This window comes from Pinus tabuliformis, chromosome 9 (assembly GCF_031772625.1).
Source record: "Pinus tabuliformis cultivar Carrire ecotype Pingquan chromosome 9, CPIR1, whole genome shotgun sequence".
NCBI lineage: Eukaryota > Viridiplantae > Streptophyta > Pinopsida > Pinales > Pinaceae > Pinus > Pinus tabuliformis.
This window is the reverse complement of record NC_142307.1, coordinates 2000220207-2000235830: the sequence shown is the minus strand read 5'-3', so window position 1 is coordinate 2000235830 and position 15624 is coordinate 2000220207. Positions and strand designations below refer to the sequence as shown.

At 38.9% G+C, this 15624-nt stretch overlaps 1 protein-coding gene across 6 annotated transcripts in view; it reads left to right on the top strand.

Annotated features, from left to right (window-relative positions):
• Positions 1-5395: 5395 nt before the first annotated feature.
• The window catches only part of PGLCT (plastidic GLC translocator), a 433631-nt gene continuing 423402 nt past the window's right edge, over positions 5396-15624 (top strand). For 2 of the 6 annotated variants that reach the window (XR_016262439.1, XM_089439048.1), the window contains exons 1-2: positions 5396-5491; positions 5636-5713. Coding sequence is in view for 4 of the 6 variants with exons in the window: in XM_089439048.1 (XP_089295174.1) it covers positions 5674-5713 (40 nt within the window). In the remaining 2 variants the exon portion in view is untranslated. The other 4 variants (XM_089439044.1, XM_089439046.1, XM_089439045.1 and 1 more) reach the window with 4 other exon arrangements.

Sequence of the window (15624 nt, the reverse complement as noted above, 5' to 3'; positions counted from 1 at the left end):
GCTTTTGGGTTTTCTCAATTTGTTTCCATTTTGAGACGGGAGTGTTGCTAGCCCACAATTCACACCCATATAGCATCACTAGACAGACTAGGAGTCCAAAAAGCACTTTAATCGTTTTCCAATCTCATAACTCTGCCTCTCTACAATTGTTTATAATCCTTCTCCATGATTAAGATATGGCAAATGGATAAATAGAATCTAACCTAAAAGAGATAAAGAGAGTTAAGCTATAACTTCATCCACTTTGGAAAAGATACAAAAAATTTCACAACTACTTAAATTGGTTCTCAAAACTACCTATAATAATAATAATAATTTTTTATTTGACTTATAATTATTATGTATCTCAATAAGTCAAATTCATAATACATTTAAAATTATAGAAAGAAAGAAGGAAATAAATTATTTTAACGTCCACGAGGCTAAAGATAGCCTATGGGACAGATTGCTTCTTCATCTACTTAATGTATTCGACCCTTTTTCTGTGAAGCTTCACAATAAATGCTCCAAGCTTCTCGACAAACCCCTCGCTAAATAGACTATTCCAAGAGCTAGCTGCCAACATATCTTGATAACTTTCCCTATTGTCTTTGAAGGCCTCACATTCTAAAATGAAATGTTTTTTTTTTTCCACTTTTCCGGAAGAACAAATAATGCATACCCTTTCCTCCCACACTTCCTTTGGCCTTTTCTAGCACCCTGTTTCACAACAGAGTTGATGAGAATTAGTCCTTAACTGAGCAATAAGAATTTTGGCTCTCCAAGAGATATTGGCTTCTATGTATGCTTTTGGTTGATGATTATGAGTGGGATTAAACACTTCAATATAGTAATTTTTCTTTCTTCCTAGCTCCTTATCCCAAGTACGTTTGTGGAACTTTTCCATAACAAAAGCTTTTATCTCTTTGTTGTTTATGGGACACGCGTTCAAGCAAATCCCCATTTACTAAACCATTTGTTATTTTGCTGCATCCAAGTTTTTTTGCTATTGCACAATCTATCATTAAAGACAACCTTAGGCCATCTACCCTCTTCCATTTGCTCAATTTTTTTTAAATACCTTATGACTCGCATCATAGCAATTGCTTCAATAGGAACAGTCCCTGTTTCACTTAACAAGATATCATAAGGAACTGCGCTTTTAATCTTAAATTTGTTTGTAACCAAACACTTCTGAATTTTCTCAATTTGTCTCCACTGCATGTCGGAGGTACTACTGGCCCACATCTCACAACCATAGAGAATCAATGGAATCACTAGAAGCCCAAAAAGAGTTTGAGTGGTCTTCCAGTCCAATAACTCTACCTCTCTACACCTATTTTGAAAAGCATAAAATGCTTTCCAACCCCCCAAAGTTATTTTCTTTCTACAACCATTCCAGCTTAGATTTTTGTTGAAGTCAATCTCGAGGTATTTGTAATCTGCAACTTCTTCCAGAATGTTGCCTTCAAAGTAGAACTTATGCTGGTTATGTTTTCTTTTCTTAGAGAAGACCACTACTTTCGTTTTGCTGATATTGACTTGCATCCCCACACTTCTACAAAAATGCTTAAGGGATAGTAAGTGCTCTTGCAAACTAAGAGCTAGTTTAGCAATCAGAATAAGTTCATCTGCATACAAAAGAAGCCTTATAACAAACTTGCACAAATAGATGCCATCACCCCCTTGCGAATTTAACCACTCCTCAAGCTTGTCCATATATAAACCAAAAAGGGTCGGAGACAGTGGGCAACCTTGCTTGACCCCAATATCGCTTCTAAAACTTTCAGAAATGTTTGCTGAAGTTCTAATTTTGACTTTCACATCTTCATACAGCCTATGCACAACTGCTCTCAAATGTTTAGGAACCCCAAGTTCCTCCATTCTCTGCTAAAGTTTATCCCTAGGAACCGAGTCAGATGCTTTCTGAAATCAACAAAGCAACAAAAGACTTCTTCCTTTTTCTCCCAAACTTTTTCAATGATGTGCCTTAAAGTTATGCAATGATCAAATATGGAATGTTTAGGTCTAAAATCTGCTTGCCCTTTAGCAAACTTATCTTTTTCTTCTGCCCACTTGCTAATTTTGTTTTTTAGCATGCTTCCAAATAGCTTTGCAAACAAAGGGTTTATCATGATGGTCCTATAATTGGAGGGATTATTGACGTCATTGCTCTTGAAAAGAGGTATTGCTAGACTAGTTGACCAATCTATGGGGAGCCCTTGTTGTATGACGTTGTTGAAGTTTTTTGTAATGTGAGGTGCAAGAATTTTTGAGCCCCACTTTAGATATTCTTCTTGGAGTTCAGCGGAGTCTTTTGCTTTTCCAACACCCAACTTCTTGATACCCATCTCTACCTGTTGTACTGTGAAGAGTTCAGTATAAGTGTTGACCGGGGGGGGGGGGGAGGTCAACTTTGGGAACCTGCTGATAGAGTTGTTTTGCATAGTCAAACCATTTAGAAGCTGTAATATTATTTCCAATTTGTATCTTTTTCGGTTGGAGATCCTTCCAAAATAATTTGGGATTATTTTTCCCAAGGAAGATTAGTTATTCCCTCCTTGAAACTATGAAATCAACCTTTTTCTTGCTTAATCACTGCTTGTAACGATTTGAGATTTATGTTATCCTTGTTTCACTCTTTCCACATTCTCCTTGCCCTTTTGCATTCCTCATCAAACCAAGAATTAACTGAAAAGTAATTTGTTTCAGACTTCTCAATTTTTGTTCTTTTGCACTTTGCAAGTGCGCATTGAATTAAATGTGTTAATTCATGACTATGAACGCTGTGAATTGTAATGTTCTCCTTCTCAAAGAGCCTCTCTACCGTCATTTTGAAGGTATTACAATTTTCTGGCGTCAAAAGAATTCTGCCATGTGGGAGATTTTGTTGGACATGCTGAATTTTTGACTCTAATTGTTTTTTTCCAATCCAAGAGAAACATAAATAAATTGGTTTGTGATCTGATTTCAAATCCCACAGCTGATCTCCAACCAAAACTTCTTCCATTTTCTCACACAAACCATGCGAGCAAATTACATAATCTACCACCATTGTAGGTATTGGAAGTGAAATTACCAGACTTTGCCCATCTAGTCAAGCCATTACAAATGACTAAATCAAAGGCCCCACATAGAGTAAGCAATTATTCACCAAAGAGATTGCAACCCTTGTCCTTTGAAATCCTTTCCCACTGATGATTACTTTCTTTTGTAAGCCAAATAGGGTCACAATCATCTTTACAACAAAGAATGCTAGCTTGCTCACTTGCAGTCCTAGCATTGAAATCACCTGCAAATGGATCTTTGTGGTCAAGTCCTCTACCTTTGTAGATTTGTGAAACCTTTGGCGCAAAATAGCATGCTGCAATTCTGATGTGGTTTCCATTTTCTGATATTTTAAACCAAATGAATTGCTTATTTGAGTCTTCTTTTTCTAACTAAATAAAATGACCTTCTTTCTCCCTTACTAAAACCATGATACCCTCGTGCCCTTTGCCATTCCCTGCTGTCGTGTTCCACACTGCCATCTTCTAGTATCCTTCAAACAAAGGTGTCTTGCACCCTTCATGTTCGTGTTTCTATGAGACAAATTATGTCTCTATTTCCTTTAATAGGCCCTAACCCAGGTCCTCGTCTCCATGGGTAACCTCTGCAGTTCCAACAAACTAATCTTAATGAAACCTGGGTATGACTTGATTGCTATTTATTTTGACATGCAAGACTCACATTTGAGTCTGTCTCTGTTTTCCCATACCGACCTTGCTTTCTGATTTCCTGTTGAAGAGTTTGTTGCCTCTTCTTTATTACCATCTTGTTGCTCTGTTATGGAAGGAGGTCCAAATTGTGTTATCACAACTTTGCCTTTATAAATCCATGCTCTCTTTTCTTCATCTCTTGCTGCCCTAATCCTTTAAAATTTCCTCCCTTCTTTCCTCCTGTTGTTTTACAGTTAAATCTTCTTCTAGGAAAAAAGAGAACCCCTCAAGAGATGTTTCTTGCTTAAAAATTAAATTCATAAAACAATAAAATTACAAATTTTAATAATAATAACTCAAAAATCAAATTCATAAAATATTTAAATTACGAAATATAAAAACAATTTTTCTTTAAATTAAATATAAAAACAGTGGGATCTCGGAGGTATGGAAGCCTCTAATTCCTGATGCAATTAATGTCTACCCTTGTGCTAGGGGTTTCTTTATAGTAGATTTTGAAAACCCTGAAAGCAGAGAATGTATTCTAGATTCTAGCCCTTGGTTTTGGGAAAAATCAGGCCTATTCATAAGGCCATGGAACCCATCATTCGATCCCTCAACAAGAGTCATAACCTCAGCACCAGTTTGGGTGAGATTGCCAAACCTACCCTTGCATCTCTGGAATTTCTCTTCGCTAAAAGCCATTGGAAATGCAATTGATAAATTTTACTGTAGGTGCCCAGAAACAAAGGAATATGCTAGAACCACCTATGCACGCATCTGTGTGGAAATGGACTTCAACGCCGGATTCCCAGCTGAAATACACCTAACAAGTAAAGACTATGTGTGGAACCAGAAATTCGATTATGAAAGTGTCCTCTTCAAATGTCGATCCTGCTTTGAGACAGGCCACCTAGCCAAAAATTGCCCAAAAGCTTCTTAGAAAAATTCTGTTAGAAAAAATCACCACAAATCTACATGGTGGGAAGGAGCACAAAAAAAACACTACACTGTCATCAAAGAAGAATACTCTCGAGAAAACTTTGAATCACAAGAAATTGGGCAAGAAAGAAACAACTCCCAAGACAAGCAGGGGGAAAGTCATGCCCAACAACAAAAGAGTGAACTCGACAACCCCTCAAACATCAACAGTGATGAGGATTCGAATACCGCACAAAATAAATCTTCATTTAACAACGAAGCAGATCTCCTAGACCAAACTTCTTCTCCGATTATCTTCAAAAGAACGAACACAACAGATTGCGAAGCTAAGACACCAATGTCTCAAGAACCAGAAGAGATGAAGGAGATGTAAGATAAAGAAAGTTGGAAGACCGTAGAGAAAAAAAAAAGCTACAGCACCAATCTCCCAAGAAAAACGAGGAGCCAGACAATTAGAAACTAAGAAAATTATAAGTCCGATAAAACAATTTGGTCCCAGTAGATCATTATCATCATCATCCCATTATGCCGCCACCATCATCATCCCGTTATGCCATACATCGATGATAGTTGCATTGTCTTTCGGTCAATATCATATCAATACTCTACTCGTGACTTTTTTATATTTTTAATCGATCGAATGTGACGTATCTCTATTTGCCTTGCCCGTTATGCCATACATCGATGATAATTGCATTGTCCTTCGGTCAATATCATATCAATACTCTACTCGTGACTTTTTATATTTTTAATCGATCGAAAGTGTTTACTTGAATCTCATTAAACTTAGCAAAATTTACACACATGGACTCTGTTCCAGTTACCATTCTTAATAATAAATATCTGCAACTGGAATTATATGCGATAAGAAAGTAGAGTCAAATTTCTAACTTATCGGAATTCCCACTCCCGTGGTCTCTGTCTTTTAAATTTTTTCTGACCCGCATCATCGGTAATTTAATTAGTATAATCGTATTCTAGTATTAATTTTGGTCTTTGTGTATTCTGACACGCAGTGCATACACAATTTGGAGTAAGCGCGTAGAGAGGAAGCATGGAGGAGGAGCTAGCGGATCTTTCAGTCAGGCATTCATGTGAGATTCGATCCAACGACCTCTTTCTAGATTTCCTTTTTTGTTATTAAGTTCAGTACAAGGATGATAGTATTGGGTGAGATCAAAAACCCCGTTTTGAGTGAGAAAAACAGAGAGTATGAGTAAACTCTCCTACAAAAATCTTTCATAACTGCGAACAAAAACCATTCATTTGTATTCATTTTATCATGTTTTGGTTTAGTTCTCTGCCTTGTTAACGGTTAACATGAAGCTGAATCACCAAAATAATTGAAGGACTGGAGCTAATAACACAATGAACAGCTCATCCACCGTGCTTTCCTGTTCACCCCTCCATTTTTAGGGGATCTTAATGATTGGGAAAGGGTTCCTTGAGCCAGTAGGACCGGGAATAGTACATGCCTATGTGGATGAATCATGCTGTTCGAAATTCGAGTGGACCGTGATACTTGAAAATTCAAAATTCGAATAAGTACCTATTTATGAGCTTAGTTTTGCTAGCTTAGGATAAACAAACAAGAAATGCCCTCAACAAAATTTTACGTAAAACTTGGTGATGCTGAGAGTTCAGGTGTTTTGATTACAAAACATATTTAGTAGATGCCATAGCACTACACACGAACCCAAGTGTGGCTGTCTCTCCAACTTTATTTGAGATGGTTTGGGTTCATTGGTTGAAGTAGCAATATTTGTTGATGATTGGCCTAGAATCGATGATGATTGCATTGAGAAAAGTAAGGTTCTCAGCAGCTTGGTACCCAGGTGGCCGTGCGCGAGTGTAACAGTGCTTTGAATCGATTGTGCGTGGGGTGCATTGAGTATGGGGATTAGCATAAACCCATATAAACCTAGGTCTAATATGCACCTTGAGGTTGCAAAGCTCGAGAGTGGAAGCACGAATATCTGGAAATCACATAGATGCTACCTATTAAGTTTTGTAACTCGTATATGTGACCCAATATATCGAAATTATTAGAAACCAAATAAGCAAAGTTCTCTAATATATATAGCATGTAAAAATGAATATACCAAGATGGGTAAAGATGAATATAGCAAAATGGCACTGAGTGCAATAAGTATCCAAAACGAAATACACAAACGAGGCTCTAAATGCCCTCTAGAGTTCAATAACCAACATGGTGCAAGCTACTGCATATCAATGATCAACATGATCAATCAATAACCTCATCACCACAATTGGGAATGGGATCCTCATCATAAATATAGGATCATCCTTTCCCCGGACTAGACACACTGCTTGGGGACATCTATAGCATCATTAGTAGTAGTGCATTTAGTGCTTGCCATGCCTATTGCTACTAGTGGATTATCATCCAAACGCATCTACTCCAAGTTATTAACATCAAACTCTGTCAGGTGAGTCTCCTCTACCCATTCCAACTCCTAGATTAGTTAGCCCTCACAAGAAGCACATCACCAACCAAGGAGACCCATATGGAGTTGTTGCATGAGGTCATGGGACATCTTATACCTGACCAACAGGTGATCAACCTCGACTAAGTTGCACAATATTTCTCCTCCAACGCTGATATATCTAAATAATCATCTAATCCTGCAACACAACTGGTAAATTCTTCCTTCACCTTCCTGTGTAGATGAGCTGGAAACATTCTCATAAGGGATTTTTTCACCCCATTAGCCACCTCTCTATCCTTCTGGGGCCCCTTCCTCTTCCCATTGCTTTGAGCAATAAGCTCCTCATCATAAAATTTGGGGTTAAAGGTATGCGCCAAAGTGTGCAATGGAGTGTTGAAATTGTTCCACCTATCAACAATGATTTTCTTGACTAAATCAGCAAAATGATCATCAACAAATAAAAGCTGTGGAGACTCAGGTGAAATTATTTCCATAGTTTTCTCAACCATGGTATCCATGCCATCATATACCTCTCCTAAGAAATGTTGGTCCATGTCGCGTTCCGAAGAAGTTTAACTGTAGGGGTTGTGAACTTTAGAAAGAAATTTATCTTGCTCCACCACTCCTCATCAAGGCACAATCTATGCACCATATATCCCCGCTTAGAATCTTCCTGTCTCCACTCAGCCTAGAGTTGACTCACCACTATAGAAACTAATGGTTGCTTAACCTCAACAAGGCAACGCAACATTAGGAAGTTCGAGGCACATCTTGTCTCAACAACTTTTAACAACTCCAATTTGGAGTACTCTCGAAATATTGCTTGAGATTGGTGGTGGTTGGTGATGAATTCAACAATCTCCCTTGCTTCCCTTGTTATTTCCTTTATTCATGGAACTTTATTGTCAATCTTCTCTAAGATCAAGTTCAGATTATGGACAGTGCAGGGTGTCCAAAAGATGTGGTCATACCACCCCTCAATAATTAAACCTGCAGCTTTGCAAATTGGTGCATTATCCATGACAACTTGCACCACCCTATTAGGTATTATTTGCTCAATAGATTTTATTATAACATCAACAATAAGTTGTGCATATTTTACCTCTCTGGAGCAATTTTGCGCCTTTAAAAACATTGCTCCTTTTGGTGAAGTGGCAATGATATTTATCAATGGCCTATGCCTTGTATCTGTCCATCCATCTAAGACTATGCTAACCCCAAAGCTACTCTAGGAAGAACGAATCAGTGATAAGATATCCTCCACAAGCTCCTTCTCATTTTTGAGAAGCTGAGTTCTGACTTTCTCATAGTTGGGCCCCTTGTACCCTGTGGGAGCTTTGTTAACTGCCCTTATCATATCTTGCCAGTAAGGAGAGCGAACAACATTGAATGGGATACCACATGCATAGATGCACCTAGCCACTTTGGAATCAACTTCTTCTCTCGCTTGCACATTCACCAATTTAACAATTCTGTTATCTTGAACTAAAGTGGATGCCCCTCTGATATTTTTGGATGGTGGTTGTTCTTGTCGTTGAGTGCCTCTCTTCTTCCTTGCTTCAACCACAATCCTTGGCTCAATGTTTGGAGGAGCTTGAGGAGTAGCTTGAGTAAGTTCTTCATGCCTTCTTTTAACTCCATCTGCCTCATCTTGCTCTCTTTGATATGCCCTCCTCACCATTAGGTCTGTTGTTTTTGTGCAACCTACTATCCCGTGTATTCCTCCATGCATAAGATGTGCCTTCTCTCTTGGGTAGGAGCCCTTGTACGAATTACTGCAAAGATTACATCGCCATTCCCATGAGCCACCACTTGCACATCTTTGAAGCTTCTGAACATGCCTCTAAAGAGGATAATAGTCAACCCTCATGTTGGAATTGGGGGTTGAACTTGCACTTTCGTTGGAAGCCATTGCTCCAAAAATAAATAAAAAAAACAAATTTGTAAAGAAAAACGTTTTTCACATTTTTGGAAGCATAAACCCTCGAAAAATAGAAGAAATAGTGGGAAAAAACTAAGAAAATGAATGCTTCTTACCCAAATTAATTTTTTTGTAGTTGAAGCTACCCCAAAAATCCACAAATGACAAGAGAAAGATGGTTGTAGCTGAGCCAAAAACCAAGAAGTCCGTAGCTGGAAACTCCCCCCTCTAAATCTTCTTGTGAAATCTCTTTCTCTCGCTGTTGAAATCTCCTTTGCTCACTGTTGAAAATGCCCTAGCTGAAACCACTGCTCTCTTCCTCTTTTCTCCTTGCTAAAATCGCCCCTCCAAGTGAAACGACTTGCTCAATTCGTGTGATGAGGGAATGAGGCGAGAGTCTTTTTATAACTTGCAAGAGCCATCTAGAAACATCCAAAGAATATTTTAATCACCAAATAAAATAGTAAAAGCGAAAAGTAAAAAAATAAATGAAAAAAAGTCAATTTAAAAAAAAGTTGTTGAAATATGGCCGTATGACCTTGAAACGCGTTTTAGGCTATACTGGGCCATGTTTCAGCCTCGTGAAACGTGCCAATATGACCTGAAACGCGTTTCAAGGCCGTACCAAACACCTTTCAGCATTTTGGTTTCGTTTTTTGCCAGAAACTCCCTTTGGCCCAACATTTCCTACAACATAGCCTCGACTAACTCCCACAACGGATCACCTCTTCTATATAGAGAGAGAAACTCTGGGCCACATCTAGTTCCTCTAGCCATATTTCCATTCTAAAATTCTTTCCTTTGAACTTGAAAGGTAAAAGATATCGACTTTCAATTTTAGAGGACCCTCCCTCTCTTAGCAGATGGGAGGCACTTGAATCATTGGGGCTCCTTTTCTTTTTCTATCCCTTGTACTTGACTTTGGAGCATTGTATCCCTTCTTGACATTATGAAAGTTGCACTTTGATCATAAATATTAGCTTCGATTTTTCTTCTTGTATCCCCACTTATGTATTGAACAATCCTGTTGACCTATTTTGGTCATTTGTTGGATTTCATAAACTTATCTTATCTATTGGGCACACAAATGGGCTAGTAGAAAGTGCCACTTTGGTGGTGAGCTTTAGTTTTTTTCACTTTCCTACATTTTTGGAGGTTGTGCTATTTTTAGTAGTATCTATTTTTCACAATGTGATGGCGTATGTGGGCTTGGACATGATAATATTCTTCCTTGGCAATCTGGTTTAGCAGTGGTCTTCTTGAGGAATTGGTATTTTCTTAATACATTTTCAATTTGTCTTGGATGTTATTTTTTGGTAGGTGACATGTGGTGGAGATGTATGGTGGCATGGGGCTTTGGGATGATTCCATGTTTTCGGTTCGATGCATAAGTATGCTGGACTTGGTCTTCTTGATGGAAGTGAAGATTCACCATGTGGCATCCTTATTTTTATCAAGATCTCCAAGGATGGTTAGTTTGAAGATATCTTAAGTAGAGGACTAAACTTATCCATCTAAATTAGGCACTCCAACTTGCGAGAATCTAGGAGATATTTTGGGCATTGACAATATAATATTTTCCATGCACTTGAGTGCTTACCTTGTGAGGATATTTTGGGATAGCGAATTAAATCAAAGTTACATTTTCCAGATTATTATTTGATTTATTTTGAGCCAGAGAAGTGAACGTCACTGGTGATCAATTTAGTTTTCCTCATCCCATGCATAATGTAGTTCAATTTAGTTCTTTTCAGGGAGGAAGAGGGTGCTCTAAAGAAGGGTTAATTCGAGCTAGCTTATCCATCCATTGTGCGTATCTTTAGTGGAGGACTAGGGCACATAACTTGATCTCTTCCTTAGGTTGTTTTCATTGGTTATTTGCGTGGGTCATCCATCTTCTCCAAGGTCATGTTCCAATCTTTCATCTCCTATTCTAGATCAATAGAGTGCATTGCTCCAATCGAGGAGGTCTATTAATGGAGTTTCAGAGGTTGAGAAAGTGTTTGATGAATTTCCAGCTTGTGTCTTCTCCTCCTCCTGTTCATTTATTCTCTACTTCTCTTTTCTTGCACTTGTAATTCTGAGTTTAGAACAATACTCCTGTGCAGATTTGTATTGTTATTAGCTACTGCTACAGGGATGAATCCTCTAGCAGCAATTAAATCTGATCTGGGTGAACATTGCACATGGCCTTTCTCAAGTTTCAGAACTGATTTGCCTTAATTGCAATGGATTTGATATTGCTTTTCTATCCTATTTCCAGTTGCTAATGAAGACACATACTTTTGACTCTTGATGGTGGACTAATGTCTATTTTTCTTGGGAAATTTAATCTGTGATGTTTCCATTTGCTTCAAATTTAGTTGCAAGTGTATCTTCTGGCCAGAACGATTTGAACAGCATTGTTCACCTTACTAGTTTTTCTCTTTCTTGACTCCATTTCTATTACGAAAGGCACTTGGTCCAATTGTACCAGCTAGATTTTAAACATTTAATTACTTATTGCTTTTAAAGATGAAATCTACTTTGTACTATGTAGGGCATTAGTTTGGCAGATCTGCAGTATTTTCTCAATGGTTGTGGAGAGTTATGCCATATTTCGACCTTTGGAGGCATAGCATTCAGATATGGATTATTTTGACCAAAGAAATTGTGATTTCCAGATCTGAATTCACAGGGGATACCCCACTGAAGTTGGCACAAACCAACACAAAGTGAAAGGAGTGAGAAGGAGCAAGGAGTGTGATAAGGTGACGACACACATTGCTAGTTGGTTATATGAACACTTTGGTCACATGAATTCAAGCCTCAAGGGATTTTTGGATAACAAACTGGCACTATGACTGGGGATGAGGTCAAGTCCTCAAAATCAGTGGTTCAACTACAACAGCTTTGATGAGACGTATCTTTTGAAGATTAGTTGTCTCATTTAACGACTCCACTAAGAAACAATGCCTTTGTTTCTTTGAATTTAAATCACCTAGTGCTTGAGGGTGAGAACACTTTTTGGTGTGCAGGCATTGGAAGGTCTCACTTAGTGACTCTATCATAGATACATGCCTTATTCTATGAAGGAAGAAATGATGAAGATTTGGACATGATATAATGGAAAATTATTCGGATGATGCTAAATCCTTATTGTACAAGCACCTTCATATTAGAGAGGGGAAAGATGAACATCATTGCTAACGTCATCTTAGGTTCATCAGAGCATGCAAGGGTATGCACCCATCTTTCAGGGCAAAGGAGGCTCGTGTTTTGCAGGTCTATATCAATGCCTTTGATCTAGAATTTTGTTGTCTTCTAAGGAAAGTGGATCTCGAGGATATAGAGACAGCTTTCTTTGCTGCCCATCAAAGAGAAGATTTCCTTATTGCTGCTAGAAAAGAAAAAATTAAGGCATGTGACAAAGGAGGAGGAAAACTTGATGATGGACCCCCCTGAGACCAAACAACAACATAGTTTACCATGTAAACTCCCCGATGATGTGGTGGCAAGATACCATATTGGTGCAGAGCATGTAAGGCTCCTCATGAAGGGAAGGTTTGCTGCATTTTCAGAGGGGTAACACATACTTTTGCTGATCCTTGATCAAATGATTATTTTGGACACTGCCTTACATTAATACATTTATTCTATTTCCAAAGGAATCATCATCATAGGATGATTCAGATACAGATACTGATTGTGTTTAAGGCCTTTCTGTATTTGTTACCTTCCAAACCTTCAATTCAAATGTTGCAAAGTCCTTTAACCAATTGCATCTCTAGAGACACAACGGTTGCTCATAATCACCACAACAACTGTTCCTCTCACTTTATGCTCGTTTTTTTCTGGTACAACTTGGGAGACCCTAGAAAATATTGTTTTATGATGTTCTGTAGAACTAAAGGATGGTGGAGTTACCAATACTAGTGACTATCCGATTGGGTGGAGTCAAAGATCATCTAGAAAGAGGGTGTGAATATGATGGAGAAGATATAATTAAGTCATTCATTGATGTGCCATAATTAGTTCCAGACAGATTTTCAAATTATGCATGAATAAGTAACACCCTTAAATAAGATGCATCATCACAACCATGAAATGTCAGCCAAGAAATAACATGCAATTGTGAACAAGACAATGAAATCCATAATATGAAACCCTAGATGAAGTAGACAAATTAGTATAGCCTTCTGATTGAATGAACAGCCAACAATACATCATTTTTTCATGCTGATCTTGCAACAAGAAAAAGAAGACTGAATAGATTGCACCTAACCTTCTTAGCTAGGGAAACCCACAAAATTGGACTGAAACAGCCCTAACGAGAGAATTACAGCAGCAAAATCCTCCAATAATTCAAGATTACACCAAGGATTCGGGAGGGTTTAACAACTTCAACCCTGATCTTTTCTTATATGACAAACTTACCCTTTGCCAATGATTATTTCAACAGACAAAACAATGCATTTCTTGCAAAACTCTCATCATTCATTTAAAAAATAAAGAGATAGAACAAATCCAGGAAAGCCCCGCAACAATTTTGAATATTGGTATAACCTTTTGTATGTTGGACACAGATTGTCATTGATGTCAATATGGCAATATTCAAGGAGCAGACAGAGCCAAGAGGAGCACACAGAGCTATCAGAGCCAAGAGGAGGAGACAGAGCCACCAGAGGAGCAAACAACGCAAAGAGCAGACAGAGCTAATGGAGGCATGCAAATAAGTCATTGGAGAGTTTATATGCATGCAGGTAACAACGATCGGGAGCCATCGGAGAAATGAAGGCAGCAAGACTTGTATATGCATTTAACGCAAACAGAGGCAGAAAGACTTGGGTATATAGACTTAACACTATCGGCGGGCAAATACACTATCGGAGGCGGATTGCAGACTTGAAACCTTATACACAGGAGCGCTGAGAAATATCGGGTCTGGTATCTCATATCGGCGATCAGAGGCGGATTGCAGGCTTGAAACCTTATACACGAGAGCGCTGAGAAATATCGGGTTTGGTATCTCATATCTATGATCGGAGGCGGATTGCGGACTTGAAACCTTATACATGGGAGTGCTGAGAAATATCGGGTCTGGTATCTCATATCGCATCGCAAAAATGGAGTGGTCTGCGTTAACGCCAAGCCCTGACCCTGTGCGACTTGCGATCGTCGATAGCGATATCGCATCGGACCTCCGCCAAGGGCAACCCCCGATTGCGATGAACGTATGCGGACCCGCCGCTACATTACAATATGACTTAACCTGTCATCACATCCGTCGCAGATCGCAAGCCGTGAAGCCTTGCCATATGAAAGCGCCGATTGCGATAAAGCTGTGGACCCGACGGGCATATAAACCATGGTTTAATACCATATCGCATCCAGTCCATCGGTGTAGTGGAGGATCGGCCGTCGGCCATCGGTAGAGTCATGGGTCCGATATATAAAGGACCCCGGGAGTCATGAATCGCCGATTGCGATTTAAGCAGCGGACCCGATATAGGAATAGACTGAACGTCAGGTAAATGGGGTGATTCATGGTGACACTGATTGCGATTGGACGTGGCTGTCCGTTAAATAAAGTGGAACTCTGTGTATGCCTGACATCATTCCCAAAAGGAGCACTGCTACGGTAATAGGGAAGATGTGTTCTCCGTGGATCGTTTGGACCTGTCCATTGAATCAACGAGTCTCAGTAGTGCAAGTGAAGCACGAAGAAACAAAGAAAACCACAGAGACCAAAGCGGAAGCCGCAACGACCAAGGAGGAAGCCTAAGCGGCAGTGTAAGTGGAAACGAAGAGACAGAGGCACGGGGAATGAATAAATATAGTAAAAACAGAGAACTATAATAGCTGTTGTTGCGGTGAAGAATGAGTGTGTGAGCTCGCAGAAGCAGCAGAGGCTGTAGAGGCAACAAAAGTAGCAGAGGTAGGAGAGCACGAGTGAGAGACCCTTAGCTGAACAGAGTTTAGCAGCATACGAGTTTACACCAAGGTTGGGTTGGAGCTCAAGAGGTTGCAGCCTCAGAACTGAACAGGATTGAACTCTTTGGGAGTTGGTGCTCCTAAGTCCAAGATTGGTGTCTTGGGGAAACAAAGTTGGTGCTCTGGAGGTTGGAGCCTCACTGAAAGTCCAAGTTGGAGCTTGGAAACTATTCACAATCAGATATATACTTATACTGTATTTATTTCATTGCACTATCTTGAGTTTTAATAAAAGCATTAATTCCAGCTGTTGATTTCTTGGCTCTGTGTATACATATACATATCTATATATGCTTTTGGCAATCACTAGAACAATTTAAAAAAGAAGAAGTAAGAAATACTGATTCACCCCCTAGTATTTCCAACATTGTAAACATATTTTTTTATTAATATAAGACATTTTTTAAAATAAAAATCAGAGCGATGGAAAACCCTCACATTGAACCCATCCTTCTTCTAACCCTCCCAAAATTTTCAACTAAGCTTGGAGGGTAACTCTCAATCTTCCAACCATGCCTCAAGCAAATGTTCTCTTCTATTTATATTCTTTCTTTATTTGAATTTTGTACATTCCAAATTAGGGTTTCATTGTTTTGGGGTTTTTTAATCCATGAAACTTGTCATTCTACCTAGGGCACACACTAATAGGCCCTCCCTTAGG